At 40.7% G+C, this 21,114-nt stretch overlaps 1 protein-coding gene across 3 annotated transcripts in view; it reads left to right on the top strand.

Moving 5' to 3' along the window:
* Window positions 1–427: 427 nt before the first annotated feature.
* LOC115357508 (arf-GAP with coiled-coil, ANK repeat and PH domain-containing protein 2) overlaps window positions 428–21,114 on the top strand; it is a 67,940-nt gene continuing 47,253 nt past the window's right edge. For all 3 annotated transcript variants that reach the window (XM_030048990.1, XM_030048991.1, XM_030048989.1), the window contains exon 1: window positions 428–847. In XM_030048990.1, the coding sequence (XP_029904850.1) occupies window positions 795–847 (53 nt within the window). In that variant the 5' untranslated portion in view covers window positions 428–794. The remainder of the gene's footprint in view (window positions 848–21,114) is intronic.

Below are 21,114 nucleotides of genomic sequence, written 5' to 3'. Positions count from 1 at the left end.
TGTGCTCCTTGTAAACAACAAAACACCACAAAGTAATGAATACTGAAAATAATATTATAATCTTATTTTTCAGTTTAAGTGTCAGTGCATTCATTTCTACATGTCTCACCTTTGGAAGACAATAATTCCCACTTATTTGTATGCACAAACTTTTTTTTAAAAAAATTGCAAGTCCACATTTGTCATTTTTTTCCCTTTTAGTCATTTTATAACATCTGTATATGTCTGTATCTGCATATATTCTAACAGCAGTTCCTTTGTTTATTGTACTATTTGTTGTTTTTATTTCACACTTGCTTTATCCATGTAAAGCCCGTGTGGACGAGAGAGAGAGAGAGAGAGAGAGAGAGAGAGAGAGAGAGAGAGAGAGAGAGAGAGAGAGAGAGAGAGAGAGAGATTCATCTTTCTAAACGTAGACGATCTTTCCTTCAGCTAGTAGTGCTTGCGTTTAGAGAAAAACCTCTCCGCCCACTGGCTGCTATGACCTAGCTACTGGACGGAGCTTTCTTCTTGCTATCTGCACCATTCCCCCCAGAAATAGATTTTTTTTGTAGCGTTTGAGCAACCATACTTATAGCGTTCAATAGTTTATGGTTGCATTGCCTACATTCTGACTCGTAGCGGGCTAGCCTGTGCGGCTAGCTGGCTAGCACGGTGACAAGACATTGGGCTGATTGGAGCCAGCTGGTAGGACAGCAGCGCAGGAGCACACAAGCTAACTAGCCAGTCACTCAGCCTGGATTACCGCCGCTAATTCAACTGGTTTAAGTCTGCGCTTTAACACAGCGGGAAATATGAAGATAACTGTGGATTTCGAGGAATGTCTGAAGGACTCCCCACGGTTCAGGTGAGTCGTGTCAACGGGGCTTTGTCCCTCTCGTACTTAATTATTTATTTATTCATCATGGGCAAAAGTAGCCAGCTAACGTTAGCTACTGGCTTAGCTAATAATAAGCAATATCTGACTCGTAAGTTCTGTCTTTCTTTCTTTTTTGTGTGTGTAAGAAAGCCAGGGCCAGCCAGGGAGGAACCATGTAATGTGTCACAACATATGAAACGACATGGCCAGTTTGGGAACCCATATGCGCACTAGGGAAGCTGTCCAGTTCCTGTTAGTCTGTATATAAATTATGTAAAGATCGGAATATCTATTAAATATAAATGCAAGAAGTCACAGTCTGCGCCACTAAGGCCCGCTGTCCATTGAAAATTTAAATAATTGTGTTTTTTTGGCACTGTAATTGCAGGTTACATTGGCTCTGTCTTTGCAACAGTGCCTCTACAATCATTTTGAAGACAATAACCTTAGCCTGTATCTGTTTAATGCTGTCTAAGTAAAATGGTGTTGCAAAAAAAATAAATAAATAAAAGAGAGAGATGCTAGACTGGGAACTGAGCTCTTTCTCCAGCCACAGTCGCTGTTACTTCTCTAAACTCACTAGTCCCTTAAATTATTTCACCAGGGGAAGTATTAAGATTGCCTCCTAAAGTGGCTGGTAGAGTAGATAAGCTCTCCAGCATTTGGCAGGTGGTTGGTGTAAACGTCTTACCCTGTGCATCACTATCAGCAGTGTCACCTTTAAAGGAATAGTTCACCCATTATGAAAAGAAAAACTGTTTCACCCCCACCCCAGTTGTTGTAGGACAGTAGTGGTGATATCTTCCTCTGGTGATCACTGAATGCTGTGTACTGGCTGGATTCTCCAAATGCTAACTCTTATCCTCCTGTCATTGAGGTGGACTCTTAAAAATAACCACTTTAATCCTCTTACATAAACAAAGTCAGAGTTACAGAGTTTTGGTAGTCTGGGGAGACTTGTTTTTGTCCTCCAACATGTGTACATGTGTTCAATGAACAAATGGCAACAAATTCAGGTGGCCTTCTTCGGTCTCTGTGTTGGCTTCTGTGCAGAAGTTACTGTAACCTAATGGATGTTGATAAAAGGCAAAATACAGTTTTAAACAGTAGTTCTAGCAAAATTAGGTGGCACTTTGGGAAGTGACACTTGTTAAGTGATGTTAAACATTCTTTGATTGGTATAAGGATTTTATTTTTAAGAGTGTTAGCCGGGTGGAAGTCCGCCTCAATGGCAGGAGGCTAACCGTTTGCATTTGGAGCGTCCAGCCAGTATCCAGCACTCAGTAACAGTGAGAGGAAGATGGCACCATTACTGTCCTACGTAAAAGCTAGGAGGGAGGTGAAATAGTATCAAATTTTTAAAAATGGGATAACTACCCCTTTAACATTACTCTCAACCCAGTTCTCTCAATTCGTAGAGCTTTGACTTTGCATTAGAGGAAGTGGCGACTCTCAAGCCCTCCTGGGTTGCTTGTCTTTTCCAAATAATTCAGAAAGTGCTGGCCTCCTTCCTCCTTGCTCTCCACTCCCTCCCCTGCTGCATCCTCTCTCTCAAAACTAGGAACAGATGTTAGAAAGTTGTTTGCAGGAAAATGGAACAGTTCTTTTTTTATTATTATTGTTTTTAATGAGAACATTTCCTTTAGAATCAGTCTCGCGGGATGAACAAAGAAAACCTCCCAGTCAGCTGTGCCTAAAGTAAAAAAGATGGCTGGTATAAATATTCTGGTGACGTACACGCTGTGCATTCTCTGGAAGGCCCTGGCTTCATGCTGTTAAAACAAGACAACAAGTGAAATTGGCAACAACGACCCCAGTCATTATATCACTTTAATCAATGCCTATACTCAGCCAAGCAATATGATTGGCTCAAGACTCATTCCACTATTCCTGTAAAGCATGGCTATATTATTATTCCTACTCTTGTGGTAAAGAGGGATCTAGTTGGTGATCATTCTGTCACATCACACATATAGCCTGTTCACTGTAAAGATGGTCCTATTGTGTGTAATTGCTATAGGGAACTGAGATTGCTGCATTTGCAGTTTGCAAATGCAGTTTTATCTTTGGGAGAAAGGCAGCTGGTCTTAGATATATTCCAACATTGATGTAAGTGCTGAACAAGGATTCAAAACTTGTATCAAAGTTCCTTTCACAATCGTAGTATTCCACAGAAGCAATCACGTTTTCTTTTTGTGGTCAATATTATGCTCTCCTTGTCTGTAAGTACCAAGATGACAGACATCACTGTTTTTTTTTCCTCACATTTTCAAGCCACCTGAATATTATTTTGAACATTCTCTATGTAATTGTGGTAGTCTGTCAGGAAACTGGTTCCCAGACGCCTCAGCAGCCAGCTGACGAAGCAAAGCATAAAGCACCATCCCTATCCATGATTTTAGTGACCTTTGCCCCTTGGGAAAGTCATCTGTCAACATCATCCGACCTCAAAGGTTGCTGCAGCGCACCGTGGGTTGGGACTGACCAGAGTCTCTTACAACAACAACACAGTTTTCCACTTTGACCACCATCGCTTTACTCTCATTTTTCCAACCCCCCTCATGTTATCTTTGGCCGGAGAAGAGGACAGAGCAAGAGAGAGAAAGAGAGAATGGATGAAAACACGGAATATGTACCAGTGTGTGGAATAACTCTCACTCACTCGACATCTGTTTCCATTTTGGTGTTTGCTTTCAACTTTGTGCCAGAGAATATGGAGCCCCCAAATGTGGAGAGGGTTGTTTTCAAGTGGTAATTTGGCACACCCCACATTTTTTTCCTCTCTCATCCCCATTTTAGATGGGAAGCTGTCTGTGGTTGTCGACATTGCTCTCAGCGAAGAGGAGAGATGTGCTGGTGCAAAAATTATGTATTTTTGGCATTAAACCCTAGTAGCCTAGTTTTCCACTTGAGAATAGACATTAGACTCAGCTTCAAGAGCTTTCCTGGCTCCTTTTCAAGTATGTGATTTGAAAATTCCCTTCAGAGGATCATGGCTTCGCTCCACAGAACTAAGGATAAGTGTTTGTCTGTTTTACCCATTAAGTAGGTCTTCAACAAAACTTTCTTACAATGTAACCAAAGTAGGAGAAGTATCTGCAGGATATGGTTTGTTTTATAATTTGGCAATGCGTTCTAAATGTTGTCAGAGAACTGCATTGATAGTAGACTTTAGTTTACTGTAGTATACCTCTTCACAATAGCTTTGAAAGGTGTTGGAATGGAGGGTTTCCAATAACTGGCCCTAAATAGGCCACACAATGAACAATCATCCCATTTTTTCCAAAACATTAAACATATAGGAGACAGGTTTCTACATTTTTATACCCACCCCAATTAGACATATACTGTCCCTGTCTGAGCTCATTTCTGCAATTAGCCAAAAAAATCTCTCCTTGTCTTCAGTCTTCTCATAACCATGCTTACATGATCACTGGCCCTAATTGGTTTTGCTCACACTGCACTTGGCGAAGTGCCATGATATGAAGTCATAGGATGAACGGTCCCAGTAGCTGCTTACCAGAAGTAACTGGCAGATCACTGGCAGTCTCTAATACACAGCACAAAGCCTGATGAGGAGCTCTGATAAAACAGATCTAAATTAGTTCCCCGTGGGAGTTCAGCTGTGGGCTTGTTGGCATGCTTGGTTTGCTTCAGGTTAATTTAATGGAGCTGCGGTCTGTTTCCTTTTAATGGCAATTAGTAATGGCAGTTAAACAGGAGGGGAAAACTGAAGACTGACAGAGACACTGCTGCTGAGCACAGTGGCATTGCATTTATATGTCACTATGTAGTACCTATTTGTTATGGATTTTATTCTAAAACACACCCAGCTGGTAAAAGTCTGAAAGTAGTTGGTGAACTTTGGAATGAACCAGCTGCTTCTTCTGGTCGAGTTGGGGGGGGGGGGGGGGGGGGGGGGGGGGCGATTTCCTTCCCCGATTGAGGGCGTGTCGCTGTGCAGTAACACTGAGCGGTGGTATGGGGATGGACGGAGAGTCAAAGGGTGTGGCTAGAAAGGACATAGTCCATTGTGCAGACTTACTGTAGAAAGCTTACTGTCCCAGCACTATGAAAGACCTGGGTTTTTGCGCATAACCCTTTCCTGAGTGAAGCATAATTCTCTTGTACAACTTGCTCCTCTGCTCACTCTGATTTTGCACTCATTAGAAAAAAAAAAACACAACAACTCCTCTGTCACTCCTTAGCACTTTTTTTTTTTTTTTTTTTTTTTTTTAAATTTCTGGAACTGTGGTCTTCACGTGCAGAAGTACTGGCTGCTTTTCTATCCTACCAGCTACTTAATCACACTGACCTGCCTCCTAGGTGTACAGTAGTCCATGGTTCAGTGCCTACAATGAAAACCAGCAAGACCACTAATCTAGGAAGTGAAGGTAATTTTTTCCCCACCTAATTGTATAGACCATCAAGTCTCTCCTGCAGTGAAATTAACATTTTGTTATGCCTGCTTTTATTATGAAAGCCCACTGGCAGATGCAGACATAAAATAGAATTCTATTCAAAATGTACACATTCACTGGGCAAAATAAGAAAGCTACTCCAACTTAGGTTATGTAAACGTGCCAAATTTATTCATAATTAACATTTTCTTTCAAACAGAACTGTAAAATTCATCCTACTGAAACAGGCTTGGATGATGCTCTCCCTGAGAAAATCCTGACAGTTGCCACAACCAGGGCAGATTGGACCTATTTCACATATCAAAACGTGATATTGGCAAAAATCTTCATTTCAGACCGATTTTGATATTTCATTTCTAAAGCCAATATTGGCTGATACTGATGTCATGCTGATATTATTGTGCATCCCTAAATTCTGCAGTGGTATATTAATGTTTACCATCATACAAGGTAGGAACTTTAGAGACTTTCAGCTGCTATGACTCTTTCATTTGTTGTTTCATCACTCCTATGTTCTGCTGGGTCTTTGTTTTTATCTCAAAACTTGTGAACAGTATGGGAAAACAAATTCGTCAGTGTTGACTAATTAGAACAACAGGGAGAGAGAGAGAATTTCCCAAGTGCCTTTGTAAGTGTTTATCTTTAAGTAATGACTTCATCTTGTTGTTATTCTTTAGGAGCGTGCATCTAATGGTGGCTTTTACCACAGCAGGACCCCCCTCCCCCATATCAACACTGCCCCGCTCTCTAACAATTACAGGATCCACGTCACAGCAGCAAAGCTCAACCCAATCTTCACTTTTACATTCACATTCACAGCCAGAGAGCCAAAGTGGGCCTTCTTTAGTCCAGCCGCCACCTCATCTTTCATTTCAGTTTAGTGGAATAAACATGATTCATCCTTGCTGAGCATTTTTCTTTATGGCAGGCATCAAAACATAAATTATAAACAGCAAAGCAAACTGTATATTCTGCTACTCATGTATTAAAAGAGTAAGCAGAGGCAGAAATATCACTAAGACTTGTTCACACAACAATCATTATGTGCGGTCCTGTTTAAGTGCCCTTGAGCAAAACATTGAAGCCCCGTGGGTTCCTTGCCACTGAACAAGAGGAGAGACTGGAGTGAAGTAGCTTACAAGGAATTACAGAAAAGGAGAAAGTTTTACGCTGCCTTCAGTGTACATGCAATATTTTACAGTAAGTAGTACCCATCGTTTTTCATCAGGTCTTGGTCACAAAAAGAATCATCAGTGGTCAACATCACTTCCTGTCATAGATTGTTGATACAGTAAAATCAGATGACCTGTTAAGTTTACAATCCCAAAACACATCATTAACATTAGAAGATATTTCCCAGTGGGACGGAAAAGGCAGAATATTGCGGCTGCTCTCCTGCCGTCACACCCCTCCGGGGAAATCTGTAAAAGCATGTTTGTTTGAGAGGGAGGAAACAAATTCCTGATTACATTGTGTTTATAACATGGTGATTGAGTTCTAAATTACTGAAAGATTCTTTAAATGTCAGTGCACAGTGAGTATTACAGCCGGTTATTATGTGTCCTTGAAAACTCCCTGCAAGAACTTGTTGTGTCTGAAGGTCCAAGTGGACATAAACTTCCTCAAAAGCTGTCAGGAAGAGCAGATGGGCTTTGAGTCTTGCTTAATGCCTTTGAAGTGCTGATGTTGATGCCACGGGCCCACAGAGGACTCCATTGTGTTGTGAGAATGGATGACGAACCTGTTAAACTACCTCACTCCCACATGCGTAACACACACAGCCCACTGGCCCACTGCCAGCATCCATGCAGAGCTGAGAGGCGGTGCCCTCCTCAATGAATCATTGCAAAGGAATCACTCGTGTCCACGTTTACATGAGGTATTAGTGTGTAGTCAGCGCTTCAAGTCAAGGTGGGGCCCAAGTAATTTATTCAAAGCTTTGGCCCTAGCACTCGTTGGCAGTGTAAGAATTCAAGTCATGCTCTTAAAATAATGTAGCTGAAGGGCTGCGCAGTCTTATCATACATTACTGAGGTCCATCATACTTAAATCTGCCATGCAGTTCAATGCAGTGAACATCAGTTATCATAGTAACATGCTGCTTGACGTTTCCTCCTGTTTGTTGTGGTATCATAGTAGTATACATTTTTTTGGATACAAAGCTTAGGGTTGGTATTTAAGTAAAAAAAAAAAACATTACCTAACCTAAAACCTGTTTATACTGTATAGAACATTGAAGAACTTAATTCACTTAAGTAAAGGTAACCTAAGCAGGTGAGTCTACTCTCGGTGTGTAATGTAAAGTTGTGTCTGATGAAAACTGAGAATCAGCATCCCTTTGCGTGATCTTGGTCAACTGAAAGAAAACTAGGATCCAAACATTCCCTCAGTGATGCTGACTTGGCCTCTCTCTCATTGATGTGGTTTACCAGACAAGACTTTTTTTCTTCTTCTTCTTGGGCCATCGTCTCTTTCATACCACATGTCTCTTTATATAGCCCCAGCTTCACCCTCACACCCAAATGGCACTAAACCCAGGATGTCTCAGTTCCTCAATTTGTGTTGCTTCATTCAGTGACAAAGCTAGTAATCATATGCTGCTGTTTCCTTTTACTTTCCTTCTGGAATATATTCCTCCTACACTGGCCCTGTCTAAGAGGGAGGACTTTGCTGTCTTGTCATAGATCACAGCAGCTTCTCAGCTGGCTGTGAAGTAGAGGTCAGCAAATGTGTTGGTTGTGATTGGTCCTGTATTGGTCAGTGGGTTGAGGTTGACACTCCTGTAATAACTCAGATACACCAGATGAGGCTCTGTTCTGTCCATTTGGATGATAAGGGTTGGATCACATATGCAGCCATTTGCTTCAGTGCAGCCTGTTCTTCTGGCCCTGCATGTAGTGTGTTGCCAGATCTGAAACGAAGCCAAAGCCAAAGCCAAAGCCAAAGCCGCAAGTTCTGAAATGGCTTCCGTTTTTGCCAAATTGTATAGTGGTGTGTCCTGTATTTGAACCATATAGAGCAAATGTGTATAAACACTTGGTATATATAGTCAGCTATCACAATATCAGTTGTAAACATAGTTTAACAGAGAAACAAAAGCAAATTCAAAGTTTGCAGAATATTTATAAACCAACAGAACAATCAAAGCTCAAAACTAGATATTCAATACAACTGCTGAATATAACAACTTGAATTCTGTCAAATATACAAAACTAAATAATTTTGTTCTCTTACCCATAGGTGATATGTAGGAAAGTGCAACACATTGAACACAACCACCAAACATGAACAGAACCAGACCTTTTTTAAACTTGGGCTGCAAAAGGTTCCAGGGTAAAAATGTGCATGCACAGTAATTTGGATGTAGTGGTCCAGGCATGCTTGTCTGAACACTGAAGTGTTAACTCTTCTAGTTCTATTTGTGTGGTGGTGAAAATATTCTGTGAACCAAAAACAGGACCTGACCCCAGAAAGCAAGGTTTTATTGGTATAAAGAGTTGGATGTTGATGTGAAGCCAGCTGTTATCCATGCCTAGAAAGCCTAGCGTAACAGACTGAAATCAGGGCAGACCACAGTCCAGACTGATGGCTCATATTCAGCTATTTACTCATGTGCTCTTACCTGGTGTGAGCACTAGAGGAAGTAAACTAAAGCAAAGAGCAGAGAAAATTTCATCATGTTTTGCTTGCAGGACTGGAACCCGTTTTTGTTTTGACTCCTGCCACTGCCAAATTTCTAACTTTGAAGCATGAGAGATTACCTCAACTCTACTCAATTAATGAGGTGTTTGTGATTCTGTGCAACTTTTGTATACAAGAACTGGGTCACTAGAAATTGCCACTAGGAAGGTTAACCAAACAACTACATGAAGTCAACTTTTTTAAAGAAAACTTTTTTAAAGAAAACTGTCTTTAGGTGTGATTATATCCTCATACAGTCAGGGTTTGGGATTTCAGCTTTAATTCAAAGATGAGACTTTGGTGTTAACACTTGCAGCAGTGAGGGTTCAGTTCCCATTTGTGGCCACCTTTTTAAAAAAAAAAAAAAAAAAAAAAAAAAAATCTCTCTTGCTCATGATACTACAAGACCAAATGGCATATAACTGTTGTCCCATCTAACAGAGTGGAGTTTTATGCTAGGAGATAGCAAGCTGATTACATCTTTCCTAGATAACCTCTCCTTGCCCGTCTGGTGTTTTGGCGGCAACTGCTCCTTTATTTTTAGATCGCAGCAGTCAGATACCTGATGTTTAGTCAGGATCCCCTTGCACAAACAGCAGAATACCTGCAGTTTCCAAGCTGCCTGCTCGTCATCCATCGCCCACTTATCTCACTGTATGGGCTGTTGAGAGATGCAAGCTTCTTGACGCCATAATGCAATATGCGATAACATTGCAACACTATATTGAGAATGTGGAAGTGTTTGTGAGCATAGAAAAACAGGCCCACCCTGCACTTTGGGTGTGCTTAGCAGAAGTATAAGAAAAATGGCTTTGTTGAGGAAAAATGTTTCATGGCTAAATCTCCCATTGTTTTTCAGCCTTTCAGGGTTCAGAAAGTATTCAGAAAGTCTCCACTCTGACTGACATGGAGCATGAAAATGATTTTGTGTGGTCGTTCAGTGGTCTCCTCCTGTGCCTCTCCCAAAAAATCCAGTATCCTTGTACGGAGCAACTGCTTTTACTCTCAATCTTGAGCTGGTTTCCCAAAAATTCAGGTCAGGTGTAGGTCAAACAACTGAACTGTGTTGCACATTTTTCTGTTGTATCAACAGAGAAATACAAACAGTTTCTTTTCTTGTGCAGCTGCAGTACCATATTGTTATGTTTGAGTCTAAACAGCAAAGACAGTTGGCAGAGCTTTCTTTGTAGAGCTACTTATGAACTGGCAACAAGGCATTGTTGCTTGGCTTACACTCTCCACTATCAGTTCTTGAGAGCTTGGGTTAAGACGACTTAAAGGTTGTTGATATCTCACTTAGTAAACATAAAGGTGTCCCTTTACATGCAGTGTGCTTTGTTGTACAAAGTCTGAAAGACCTTGTCATGTAAGTACTGAAGCATGTGTGCCCTTGCTTGGCCTGTAGATTCCTAAGATGTTCTGCTGGTATTGATGGGCCAAGGAATCATGCAAGATTTAATCAAGATTGGAGATAGAAATTTGGCAAACAGTCCACATAAAATAAGTGAAATTTAGCTAAATATGAGGCTTTGTCCTCCTTGTAAATTTTGATTGTGGTGGGTGAATAAATTAGGGTCACCAACCAGGTGGCCAGTAAGTAAGCTTGAATAATGTGCCCCCCACTATCCTCCATACCTATTGTGACAGCAGCCAATCTAATTAAAGTGTTTTGGCGCTTTTTACACCATGTCTGTCTATGGTTTTGCCATACGAAACATCTGTGTCACATACTATTAGAGATGAGGCAACACATTTATGGTGTTCAACCTCTAAAAGAGAACATGAAGACAAAGAGAAAAGTCTTGGAGGTTGGCACTCTTGCAAGAGATGTTGCTCTGGCTAGTACATGAAGCTCAAAAGCACTGTGTAAATAATGCATGATTCAGGGAAGGCAGACAGTCTGTTCTTAAATCAGTGGTTTAAGAACAGAAATGGTGTTCCCAAACTTTTTCAAAAGTGAAATCGAACTAATCAACATTTTTCCAGAAAAACAACTGTAATCCTTTTGAGACCCCTGGGTGTCCTTGGACCCCAGTTTGGAAACCACTGGCACATGCTTAGTCCAGCTGCACCTCTTGGATGAGGTGAACTGTGGTAGGAGGAGTGTTGTGGTTCAGTTATATCAGATGAATTGCTAGGCTGAGCACTGCTGGTGTTTCTGTGAATCTCCCCCTCATCAAAGAGTCTCTTTGTCTTTTCTTCCTGTATGTTGTATGAAGGGGCTGGGATTTGTACAACAGAGAGAAGCGCATTATGTTTTATTTTTGCGACGCATGGATGCTATGTTTTATGGTGGTCTGTGTTGTTTCACTCTCCAAGGAAAACAAAGGTGTGTTAGAAATAAAATAGTCTCTATCACTCTCCTGCTTTCTCTGCTTATTATCCAGACTCAGGTTGGGCACGCTCCAAGGTCAGAGCTGTGAAGCAACGGCCCAGATTTTCATACTGCCTGAGCCCCTCCTTTTCTTTTCCTCTGTCAGCACTTTCACAAGTCCACCACATAGGCCCAAGTTACGTGATTAAAAAACAAACTTTTTTTTAACATATTTATCCAGGGGAAGTTTACTGGGCATCCCTGCTCTTTTCCATCATCACCCTGCTTCACATTCCTTCAGCTCAACATATTAGCACCTAGGCCCAGCACACTACAACCAGTCTTCAACTGTTGACCAATGAGCAGCTACACAGGGGCAGTTAGTGATCAAGTGACTTGATGAAGGGCAATGGATGGTAAACCAAGTGAAATGGGCTTTTCTTATTTAGTATTATTCATGAGTACTATCTTCATCCACCAAGATTAGAGAGCACCTAAAAGTCAATAACTGTAATAAAATAGAGTTTTAGGAGCTGCATTTTCTATAGAAGTATATTCCAGCAGGGCTGGGTGGGCTTTTACTCCCCTTGTAGGGTAACAATATTGTCATAAGTCAACTCTCCAGCAAAGAGGAAAATATTCCCTTGTTGGAAATGAAATAACAATGAGTTTTAGTAGTCCTGCAAAGATGATAGCAAATTATTCATAGCTAGGCATGTTTTTAAAGAGTTTAAGTGAGATGGTCCATGTCTGACACCATCACTAGCTAAACACTGCAAAAACTCAAAATCTTACCAAGATTATTTGTCTTATTTCAAGTCAAAAATGTCTTATTCCTAGTCAAAATATCTCATTACACTTAAAATAAGATGTGATCACCTCAGAAGTAACTTGTTTTTAGACAATTGTCTCTTGTTTCAAGTGAAAATTTGCTTGAAACAAGTGAAAATTTGCTTGTTTCATTGGCAAAATTTGTTTCTTATTTCTAGCTAATTTTCACTTATTTCAAGTCAATTTTCACTTTTTCCACTGGCAAATTTTGCCAGTTGAGCCTGGTGCAGGAGAGCCGTTGCAGCTGAAGAGTCAATCAAACAGGGCAGGAGGAGTAAAACCTGAGGTTGTGTCCTGATTGGATTGCCCCTACTCTTATGTGTGAAGGAAGCTTCTAATCCCTCCCTGAGCCCCTGGCAAAACTGATTGCTTGACTCAGGAGAAGTCATTCAATGGGCCTCTCTCTATATAGAAAGGACTTGCAGTTCCATGATGATTTCTACACCCATAGATGACAAAGAGGAAAAAAATGAAGAATTACACATTTTGGTTACACCATTTCTTTGTGGGATTGAAGAATATTCCCCATACACTTCACTCTCCCCATCTGTATTCTGTGTTTTCATAACTTGCCAACAATATGAGCAGCTGATTTTTCCCTTTTATAGTAGTTACTTGCACTGTGAAGTAGTGTTTAACTGTCGGTTAAGCTTTTACACATCTGTTGCCCACGACAGCTATTTGGAAATATAAAACTATTCGGTGATATTCATTAAACTTGATAGATCTGTGCAGGGACGCTGGCAAGCATATGCTAGGTTAATCTTTTGGAGAGTTTTTCATTGATTGATTAGTTCAGGTATTATTGTGTTGAGTTTGCTGTAGGGCTAATCTCAGTGTAATTCCCTTAATCCCCATGAATGTTTTTCCTTAAGGTCAGACCCATGTCTTCCAGGGAACACCGATTTAGGACTTACTCCTCTATAAAGGCCTTGGTCCTTGCACTCCTTATTATTGGTTGTTGTTGAGATAGGAATGAAGACCTATTCTCCTGTTATGCTTGCTGCAGTTTGCTGTGAATGTGAGCACCAGCTAAATGCCTGAAATATAAACATAGAAAAATGTAAGAATAGGCTATTTCATCTTGATGCCAGACACCAACATAACGATGTCATAATTCTTGGTGAATCATCAAAGAAATGGCATTTGCCTGTAGCTGCTGGCAAAGATGCAAACAGAACTTATAACCTGTTATTTAGATTTTGACCAGTGTTCCTCTTTGTCCAGGAGAGAAAATTAAGCTCTTTATTGCTTTTGACCCTGTTTCTGCCCTCCCTGTGTCTGCCAAAGTTCTCATTTCATTTTAGTGCGTATGGCTTGCAAGCAAAATCTCATAAAATTGAACCCTGCAATTAGGATGTTATTTAATATTGTTCCTATGCTGTAAGCAGTAATCAGCAGTAAAACTATTACCAGAGACCACCTTTCAATAGAGAAGATTTAAAGCAACGGCAAACGTGAAATACGTATTTATTTATTTATTTATTTATTTTTTAGTGTCTTCTCTGAGTGTAGAAAACATGGAAGCGTAAGAATCTGAATTTCTTCCTATGCAGAGAGAGGCCTTTTTAGCAAGAGTGTAATGTTAGCTATGAGATCATTTGCTAGCATATTATTGCAGATCTAGTAAGACCTGTAGCTGTTTCAGCTCCAATAAGCAGTATATTTTCACTTTGCTGAACAGTTGGTTGGTCTTACTAAGGTCCAGACCATATTGTTACCCTACAAGGGGAACTAAAGCTCACCCAGCCCTACTGGAAAGTATCACTGTGCAAAATGCAGTCCTTAAAATTTCATTTTATTACAGTTATTGAATTTTAGGAAATCTTGGTGCATGATGGCAATGGTACCCAAGAATAGTTTTTTACTGGGTTTACCACTTTTAAAGGGATGGTAAACCCAGTTAAAAACAAGTATTGATAAGAAAGGGATGAGTTGAGTTGAAGGCATGCATGGGAGCGATCTGATCTAAGGCAATACATGTTTAAGCCTAGGTCAGAATGCAAAGCTGAGCAGGTCTTGCCCAACCATGACAGAAAGTTTTGTATGAGACATGCTTTGCTTAATTTATAATTGTATTCTCACAAGGATAGATTCAGGTCCATTTCTTCCTCAAAACAAAATTACACAGAAACTTATCAGTGGTTGGCCAAGGGGAGTTGGGAAGAATGTAAACTGTCTATGTGAGACAACATTGTTGAATGCGACTTGTCCTCCAGTTCGTTTTTTTTTTTTTATTCTCCTAGAATCTGAGCTTCCATTGGCTATCACCCAGTGTTGCTCTCAAGATTTCTTCACACTGCAGTGGCCTGACCAGGCACTAGTGTCCTTGTTCCCAGCCCTGACAAGCCCAGATTTCAATCACCTAATGAGACCTAGACTTAAGTGACAGCAGGTATGATAGTATGTATATTGTATAAAGTGGACACTTACCATAACGTATTTGGTATATTCAGGACCATTGTACTATCATCAGGCTCATTCTGGCGTCCCACAGCTACAAAGACCACATTTGCTGATGTGAAACAAGACAAAGTATCAACAGGGGGGTGTAGTTGATGCCTGGACTTGCATTTCATGACTAACCCTTGATCGGTACAGTGACGGCTCTTTCCCTGCTCTGTTTAGCTCAGCTCAGACAGCACCTGATCAACACTGACCTATTTCAAAGCTGCCAACCATGGTAGGAAACCAGCCAAGATAGAGCACAGGCTGAGGAGCAGAGCAGGACACTTACACTGATAGGGATTCAATATTGATCAGGGACACTTCATTTAGACTGCTGTTTGCAAACATTGTGGCTGAAACCTGGATTTCCCTACAAATTACAACAGCATGCATTTTGATTTTTACTGTAGAACTGGATCTCCAAAGGACTATTGGTTACTTTCTGCCTAAGTGTTTGATGGAGTAGACAAAATTGCCAGAGCCAAAATGTACCAGAATCTGGCTGACGATGGGTGGTAATTTTGCAAGCTGCTACAACAACAACAATCTCTACACCAGTCTACGCTCCCACATTTAGTTCAGCACTGTTTAGATAACCTTGCATTTGTTTCCCACAGTGTAATTGGCTTTTTTTCAAAGCCTACCCATCCAGTGGTTTGTCATTTGAAACTTGCTGCGGCTGCATCCAACACTGAGACTTTCTCTGTGCCTAGGATTTCTGCTGGAGGTTCCTTAATGCTGTCTCCATGTTGCACTGTTTTCTAGGAACATGTCCAAACACCCCAAGTTTGTGTTTAGGTCAGCATTGCTCCTTGCTGATGAAGCACAAAATGAACAGCTTAGATGAGATGCTTATGCAGGGAACATATGGATTCTATCGGACTCATTTTATTCACCAAGTACAAGTACAATGAATGTATAAGAATCTGTCTTGGTGATGTTGCTACAGACCCTCTGACAACTTGGAGCTTGACAGTACATGCAGACACATGTGGTACAAGAATGACTGGACAGTTGTTTTTTCTGGTTTAAAAGGTTGCATGACAGTAAAGTAAACTTGTACTGTCCTAGTTGTTATCTTTTCTGCCTTCAATTGCTTTGTCATCATCCTAATTACTTATGATTCCTTATCAAAAATCGCTTGTGGGTAAATATCTTATGAAAGAACCAATAGTTGAGTAGAACATGTAATTTTTCAGCACGTTAGAATGAATGTTCATACCTCAAACAAAAAGTTATGGTGTGACAGCCACTGAGATAGATGGTAGATAGAATCCCCTGTAACTCTACTCTGTAACTCAACCCAGTACCCTCTCCCTGGTTGCTGACAGCTCTCTGCTAGTTCAGGCTGCGTCTTGTTTTTCCCTGAAAGTGACCAGATGTTGGACCCCGTCAGTATGAGACCAGACAGGGACTGAAACAGCTGGAGTGGGTTTGGCAAGGGCCCACCCGCTGCTACGCTGGCTGTCATTCTTAATCCCCATGCCGTACACTGCAACCATCCACCCACAAGATGACGCACATAACACACATGCTTACACATGTAAATGCAGAGATGCAAACTCACCCATACTCTTACACACAGTAGCATGCATACACACATATCTGTATAAACAGGCATACACACTCATATGGAAACTCTTTCATCTTTTGTCTCTTGCTGTGTTGGCTCATGCCTAACTCGCCCTTGGTAGCGTGCGTTTCATCATGATGAAACTAAACATCCCGTAGAGTAATGAGCCTGTCTTCCCCTCTAACACTAATTCAGACCCTTCCTGATTCCTATCGGAGCCTCATTACTCTGATGGAGAGCTGTGCTAGGATGTGTGGAGTGGTGAAATGTGAAATGAGCTTTCACTGCTGAGTGTCAACAACACCTGCTCTTTTCTCCCTGCCTTTTTTATGTAATCACACAGTCCGCAGTCCCTATAAATTGCACAAGCCATACTGCTGTGAATCACTCACAGTTCAGTGTGTCCTCTGGATTTATTCAGCACTTTTATGCTACCACAGACAAAAGTGTAATCACCACTACATGTGGAAAACGCTTGGAAAAATGAGACTAATATATTCTGATTTCTCTGCAAAATAAAAGCAGTGTAGTGCTATTTTTTAACACTGCTGTCTGCACTAGAACCATAACTGACACAAACACAGGGATGCGGTATACTGGTACCGAATACCGGTGTTATTTATTTATTTTTTTTTTATGATATGAATTTTTCAGATACCCCAATACCGGTGTGTGTGTGTGTGTGTGTGTGTGTGTGTGGCGTACATAACGTTGGCAACAGCACGCGCCGCGGGACACCGTTAGAGGGGGGACTGTTGCACTGGGGGGGACTCAGAAAATGAAGCTGAAGAACTTTTACCAAAAAGAGGAGCTGTGTCGGCTGTTTGGAAGTTCTTTGGCTTCAAAAAATCTGACAGATCAAACGAGGGTCTTTTGCAAATGTTGTCAGGCTGAAGTTGTAGCCGCTGGAGGCAACACGAGCAATTTGCTTCACCACCTTGGCTGCAATAATGCAAGTTGCATACTTTTAGTTTACAATTTATTTGTTTGAATGTGATACCTACCTCAACAACTTGAAGCAAAGTCCATATTCAGGGCTCTCAAGTCTCACGCATTGGGCATGAGACACATGGATTTCAACCGATCCCGGACGGAATCACGGAATTAGCCAAAAAAAAATGGAATCTATTTTTAACGTGGAATATCGCAGAATCTGACATGATTTTAATGAAATGCTGCTTTGTGTGGAATATGAACATATGCCTAGCAAAGGCAAAGAAGATTTCCAGGCTACAGCAGCACTGACATAGATTGTGTAACAAAGCGAAGAGTTCCCACTCCGCTCTATTTTCACTGGCTAACAGCAGCACACTGGCTTAAATTGTCTATTCAGAGAAGTGGCGTCACTTCGGCTTATTTTTCAATCTATGTTATCACAAGCATACTACTGCTCATTCATTGGTAGCTGAATTGTTAGGTCTGTTTGATAGGTAATTTACATTTTAAAAATAATAATAATAATTTAACATATTGTTAAATCAGTCAAATCAGTCTGCATATTAATGCAAGTGGCCTTAAATTTGCATAATAAAAAGGTTCTGTATTTTGACTGCAACTGTCATGCATTCTGATTCCGTCACTTCATTAGAATCATGAGTGCCACCTCTTTGCATCATTTTGTGTTGCCATGTAAACCTGTATTAATTATTAATACTAGGGTGGACAACTTCATTCCTCATGACAGTAAAATAGGTCATTCTAAGTTAATTTACTGCCGTAATTCTTCTCTCAATCATTAGAAAATATGGTTCTTCTCTCAGTCATTAGAAAATATAGTTAACACCCAGTCGTGCATGAAAAAAGAAAATACTGTCATATACCGTGAAACCGATATAATTTTGAAAAATACCGTGATATACATTTTTGGTCATACCGCCCAGCACTAAAGCAATGTCTACTAGATAAACTGAATTACATAACAATAATTTTTAATTGTATAGCACTTTTCAATATAGGTATAAGCTACTTTACAGAAATAAGCAGTGAGCAAAACTCAATAGGACAAGCCATTTATGAATATATAATATATAAACTTTATTCAGTTGTTACTGCTATGAGAAAAGGTGTGTCATTTACCGAGTACGCACGCTACCAGCAAACCAAGAGACCAGTCCTAAAACTTTATTCATTTTCCCCAAGATTTTTATTTGCCGTAACAAGCAGCTAACCCAAATTTTCCACCAGACAGTGACATAGTGATGCTATTGCTCCTTTACCAGGCTCTCTTGCTGAGAGCTCATGTTGATGTCACATGAAATTGGGACAGCATTCTTAGATGGCGGAAGTGGAAAAAAAACAAAAAAAACAATACAGCATCAGAAATGGTCTTGGTCTGACAAGAAAGCCCATCTCAAGTGTTTCATGTTATATGGTTATAATTGTGTGTAATCATGAGTATTTTTTTCAGTCAGTAATTTTACTTAAGAAAATTTTTCCTTGGGTATTGTACTTCATTACATTTTAAATCACACCATTACAGAGAACAAATCAGTAACAGATTGTGAAACCTTTCACAATACAGCCCAGTCAGCAAAGATGAGAAGAGAAATCTGCTTCTACTTTGTTGGTTCTACTTTTTGTCATTTCCTAATTTCCAATAAAAGCTGCATGATGGAAAACTCCAGATGGCTGATCAAAGTGAGGATCAATTAGTCCCAACGTGCCACATGTGGAAAAAGTGAAATATCAGTGAATTGGCCAGACCATGAGACCCATGTAGACTGAACCACCATCTAGAGGTTCCTCACTTCAGTCAGCCCTTGCCAATTTTCTGTAATGCCCCTTTAAAAGCATGATGTTTGAAGCATTTTCTCTCCTCGTCTGTGTTAGGTGTGATCCTTTTAACTGGAAAGGATCACGCCTAACACAGTTACTGCTCTGAAATAGTAACTCTAACTTTTACTCTCACAACATCTTAAATGACCTTCTTTTTAGTTTTACTTCAGTAGTTTTTACTGCAGTACTTCTATTTTATTGAAGTATCATATATCAGCAAAGAAACAGAACTTCCACTTGAGTAGAAATTTGTAGTACTCTTTGCACCATTAGTGTTGTAAACGTAAATCTGAGAATGTTATTTACAAGACAGTGTGGCTCCACTGCTCTGACCGACTCTGTTTGGCTGCTCTTACCAGGGTGGGAATTAGCTTTCATTTGAACGATTCAGTTCATTTTAATCCTTTTAAAATGATTCGGTCACTAGTTCATTCAGTGGTCCTGCAGGAGAGCTGCATTGCTCCTGGGCACCAAGTCACTCAGTGAGCAAATAACCGAACTGTAACAGGAGCCTCCATCCTCTCGTTCACCGACCTGCATTGATTCAAAACACAACGGCTCAGCTGCTTACCTGTCAGTTCAGTCCCAGCCGTGCTGAAAAGATGTGAAAAGCTGCTGCCTCCCACTTACACAGACTTGGAAGTTATGGAGAGATAATCCATTTTGTGACTCGTGTGGCTTCTTGCACATATTTTTTTTGGGGTGTGCTTGTTTTATAACTCCAGAATGGCCCGGTGCGCTGTCTTTAGTTCAGTGGCAGTCGTGGCCTCACTGGCTGAGTCACTCTGATTTGAATCTGCCTCCTTCACGTTCCCACTCACTGAAGGAGAGATAAGGCGCAGCTTTAGCATTATCAGGGTAAAAATAGGGTGCGTCCCCTGGACGCATGATGGTGAATTTACTGCATGCTTTTGGATTTTAATGTGTCAGGGATGCAGGACGCATATTTTTCAACATGTCATCATGTCATTGTTGACCACCTCAACTCTGCCTGTTTCATCAGTGACTTTATCATTATAAATACATGTTGCATTGCCAGGCTTTGTTCAACCCACAGAACTTTATTGTAAATTCTTGTGGAGATCCCAAGGTTTCTAAAAATACCAAATATGTGGAATTGCAGGGAAATGTGTTTAAAATGATGCACAAGACATCTAGATATTTTCTGTTTGATGTAACGGTGTAGCCATAATACAGTGGCATCTTGGATTTGAATAAGCATGAGGTAGCAACAGCAAAGCACTGTAGTCAGCAGAGACACAATTTGTGTGTACTGTCATACAGTGTGAAAAAAGGGATTAAATGTTTTGTACTACAGAAGTGGGGAGGGCCATATTGAGACTCAGTTGAACACATGATGATACAGGAAGAAGAAGTATAGGACTTCTTCTACCAGTATCTCCATGTGTTCAGCTGAGTCTCAATCATTTGCCAACCCAGATCTTTCTTTCACTAGCTCTGTATTATCTCATGGTGCCTGTCTTGGTCCTTTAAATTTGGCTATTTTTTTGTAAAGTACACCAACAGACCATGATCAGTACTGACACAGTGCAGCATCATGTGACACAACAGTGGACCTGGTCCAAACATAATTTGAGAGTACATTATATGGCTAAGGTGTTGTAGTGACTAGGGAGATTGTCATTGCTGTAGAGGACCGTCCTGTCAGTAAGCAACCAGTAAAATTAAAAATGACCCCTTATTGCATTAGTATGTATTGGTTGCGCTTGTTTGTTGTGGCTTTAGAGAGATTTTCATAAGCCACTTAGGCAGCATTGATATGTACTTACTATACATTTGCTACAGGTTGCTAGGCTGGAGTAAAATATTATCGTCTCCAGATCTGTGGAGGGTACTGTACCAAGCCTCTGGTCGGGTGAGGTCATTCCAGTTTCCTCCAACCCCGCTGTGGTGCTCTGATGCTTTAAGGCTGCTTTTCCTGTGGAGAACCAGGCTGTGCGTTGTCACGTTTTAAAGAGCAAAACGCCAGATCTGACTCGGACCTGCAGCGTTCCCCAGCATGGCAGCTCTCAATCTGGCCAGCTCTTATGGCGGGTATGAATGTGCGTGCCAGAGCAGTGCCATTTATGTATTATCATGAATTTGTATCCACGGTTATTACTTGTTGAACATGTGCGGTATTGAATCTTCTTGGTCTTTCCGTTTAACCTTATAATTATCTTTTTTGTTTATAGCTATGTGAGTGTTTTCT

The sequence above is a fragment of the Myripristis murdjan genome, chromosome 4 (assembly GCF_902150065.1).
Source record: "Myripristis murdjan chromosome 4, fMyrMur1.1, whole genome shotgun sequence".
Lineage (NCBI taxonomy): Eukaryota > Metazoa > Chordata > Actinopteri > Holocentriformes > Holocentridae > Myripristis > Myripristis murdjan.
Note: the sequence above shows the minus strand (reverse complement) of the source record. Positions and strands in the feature narration are given on the sequence as shown.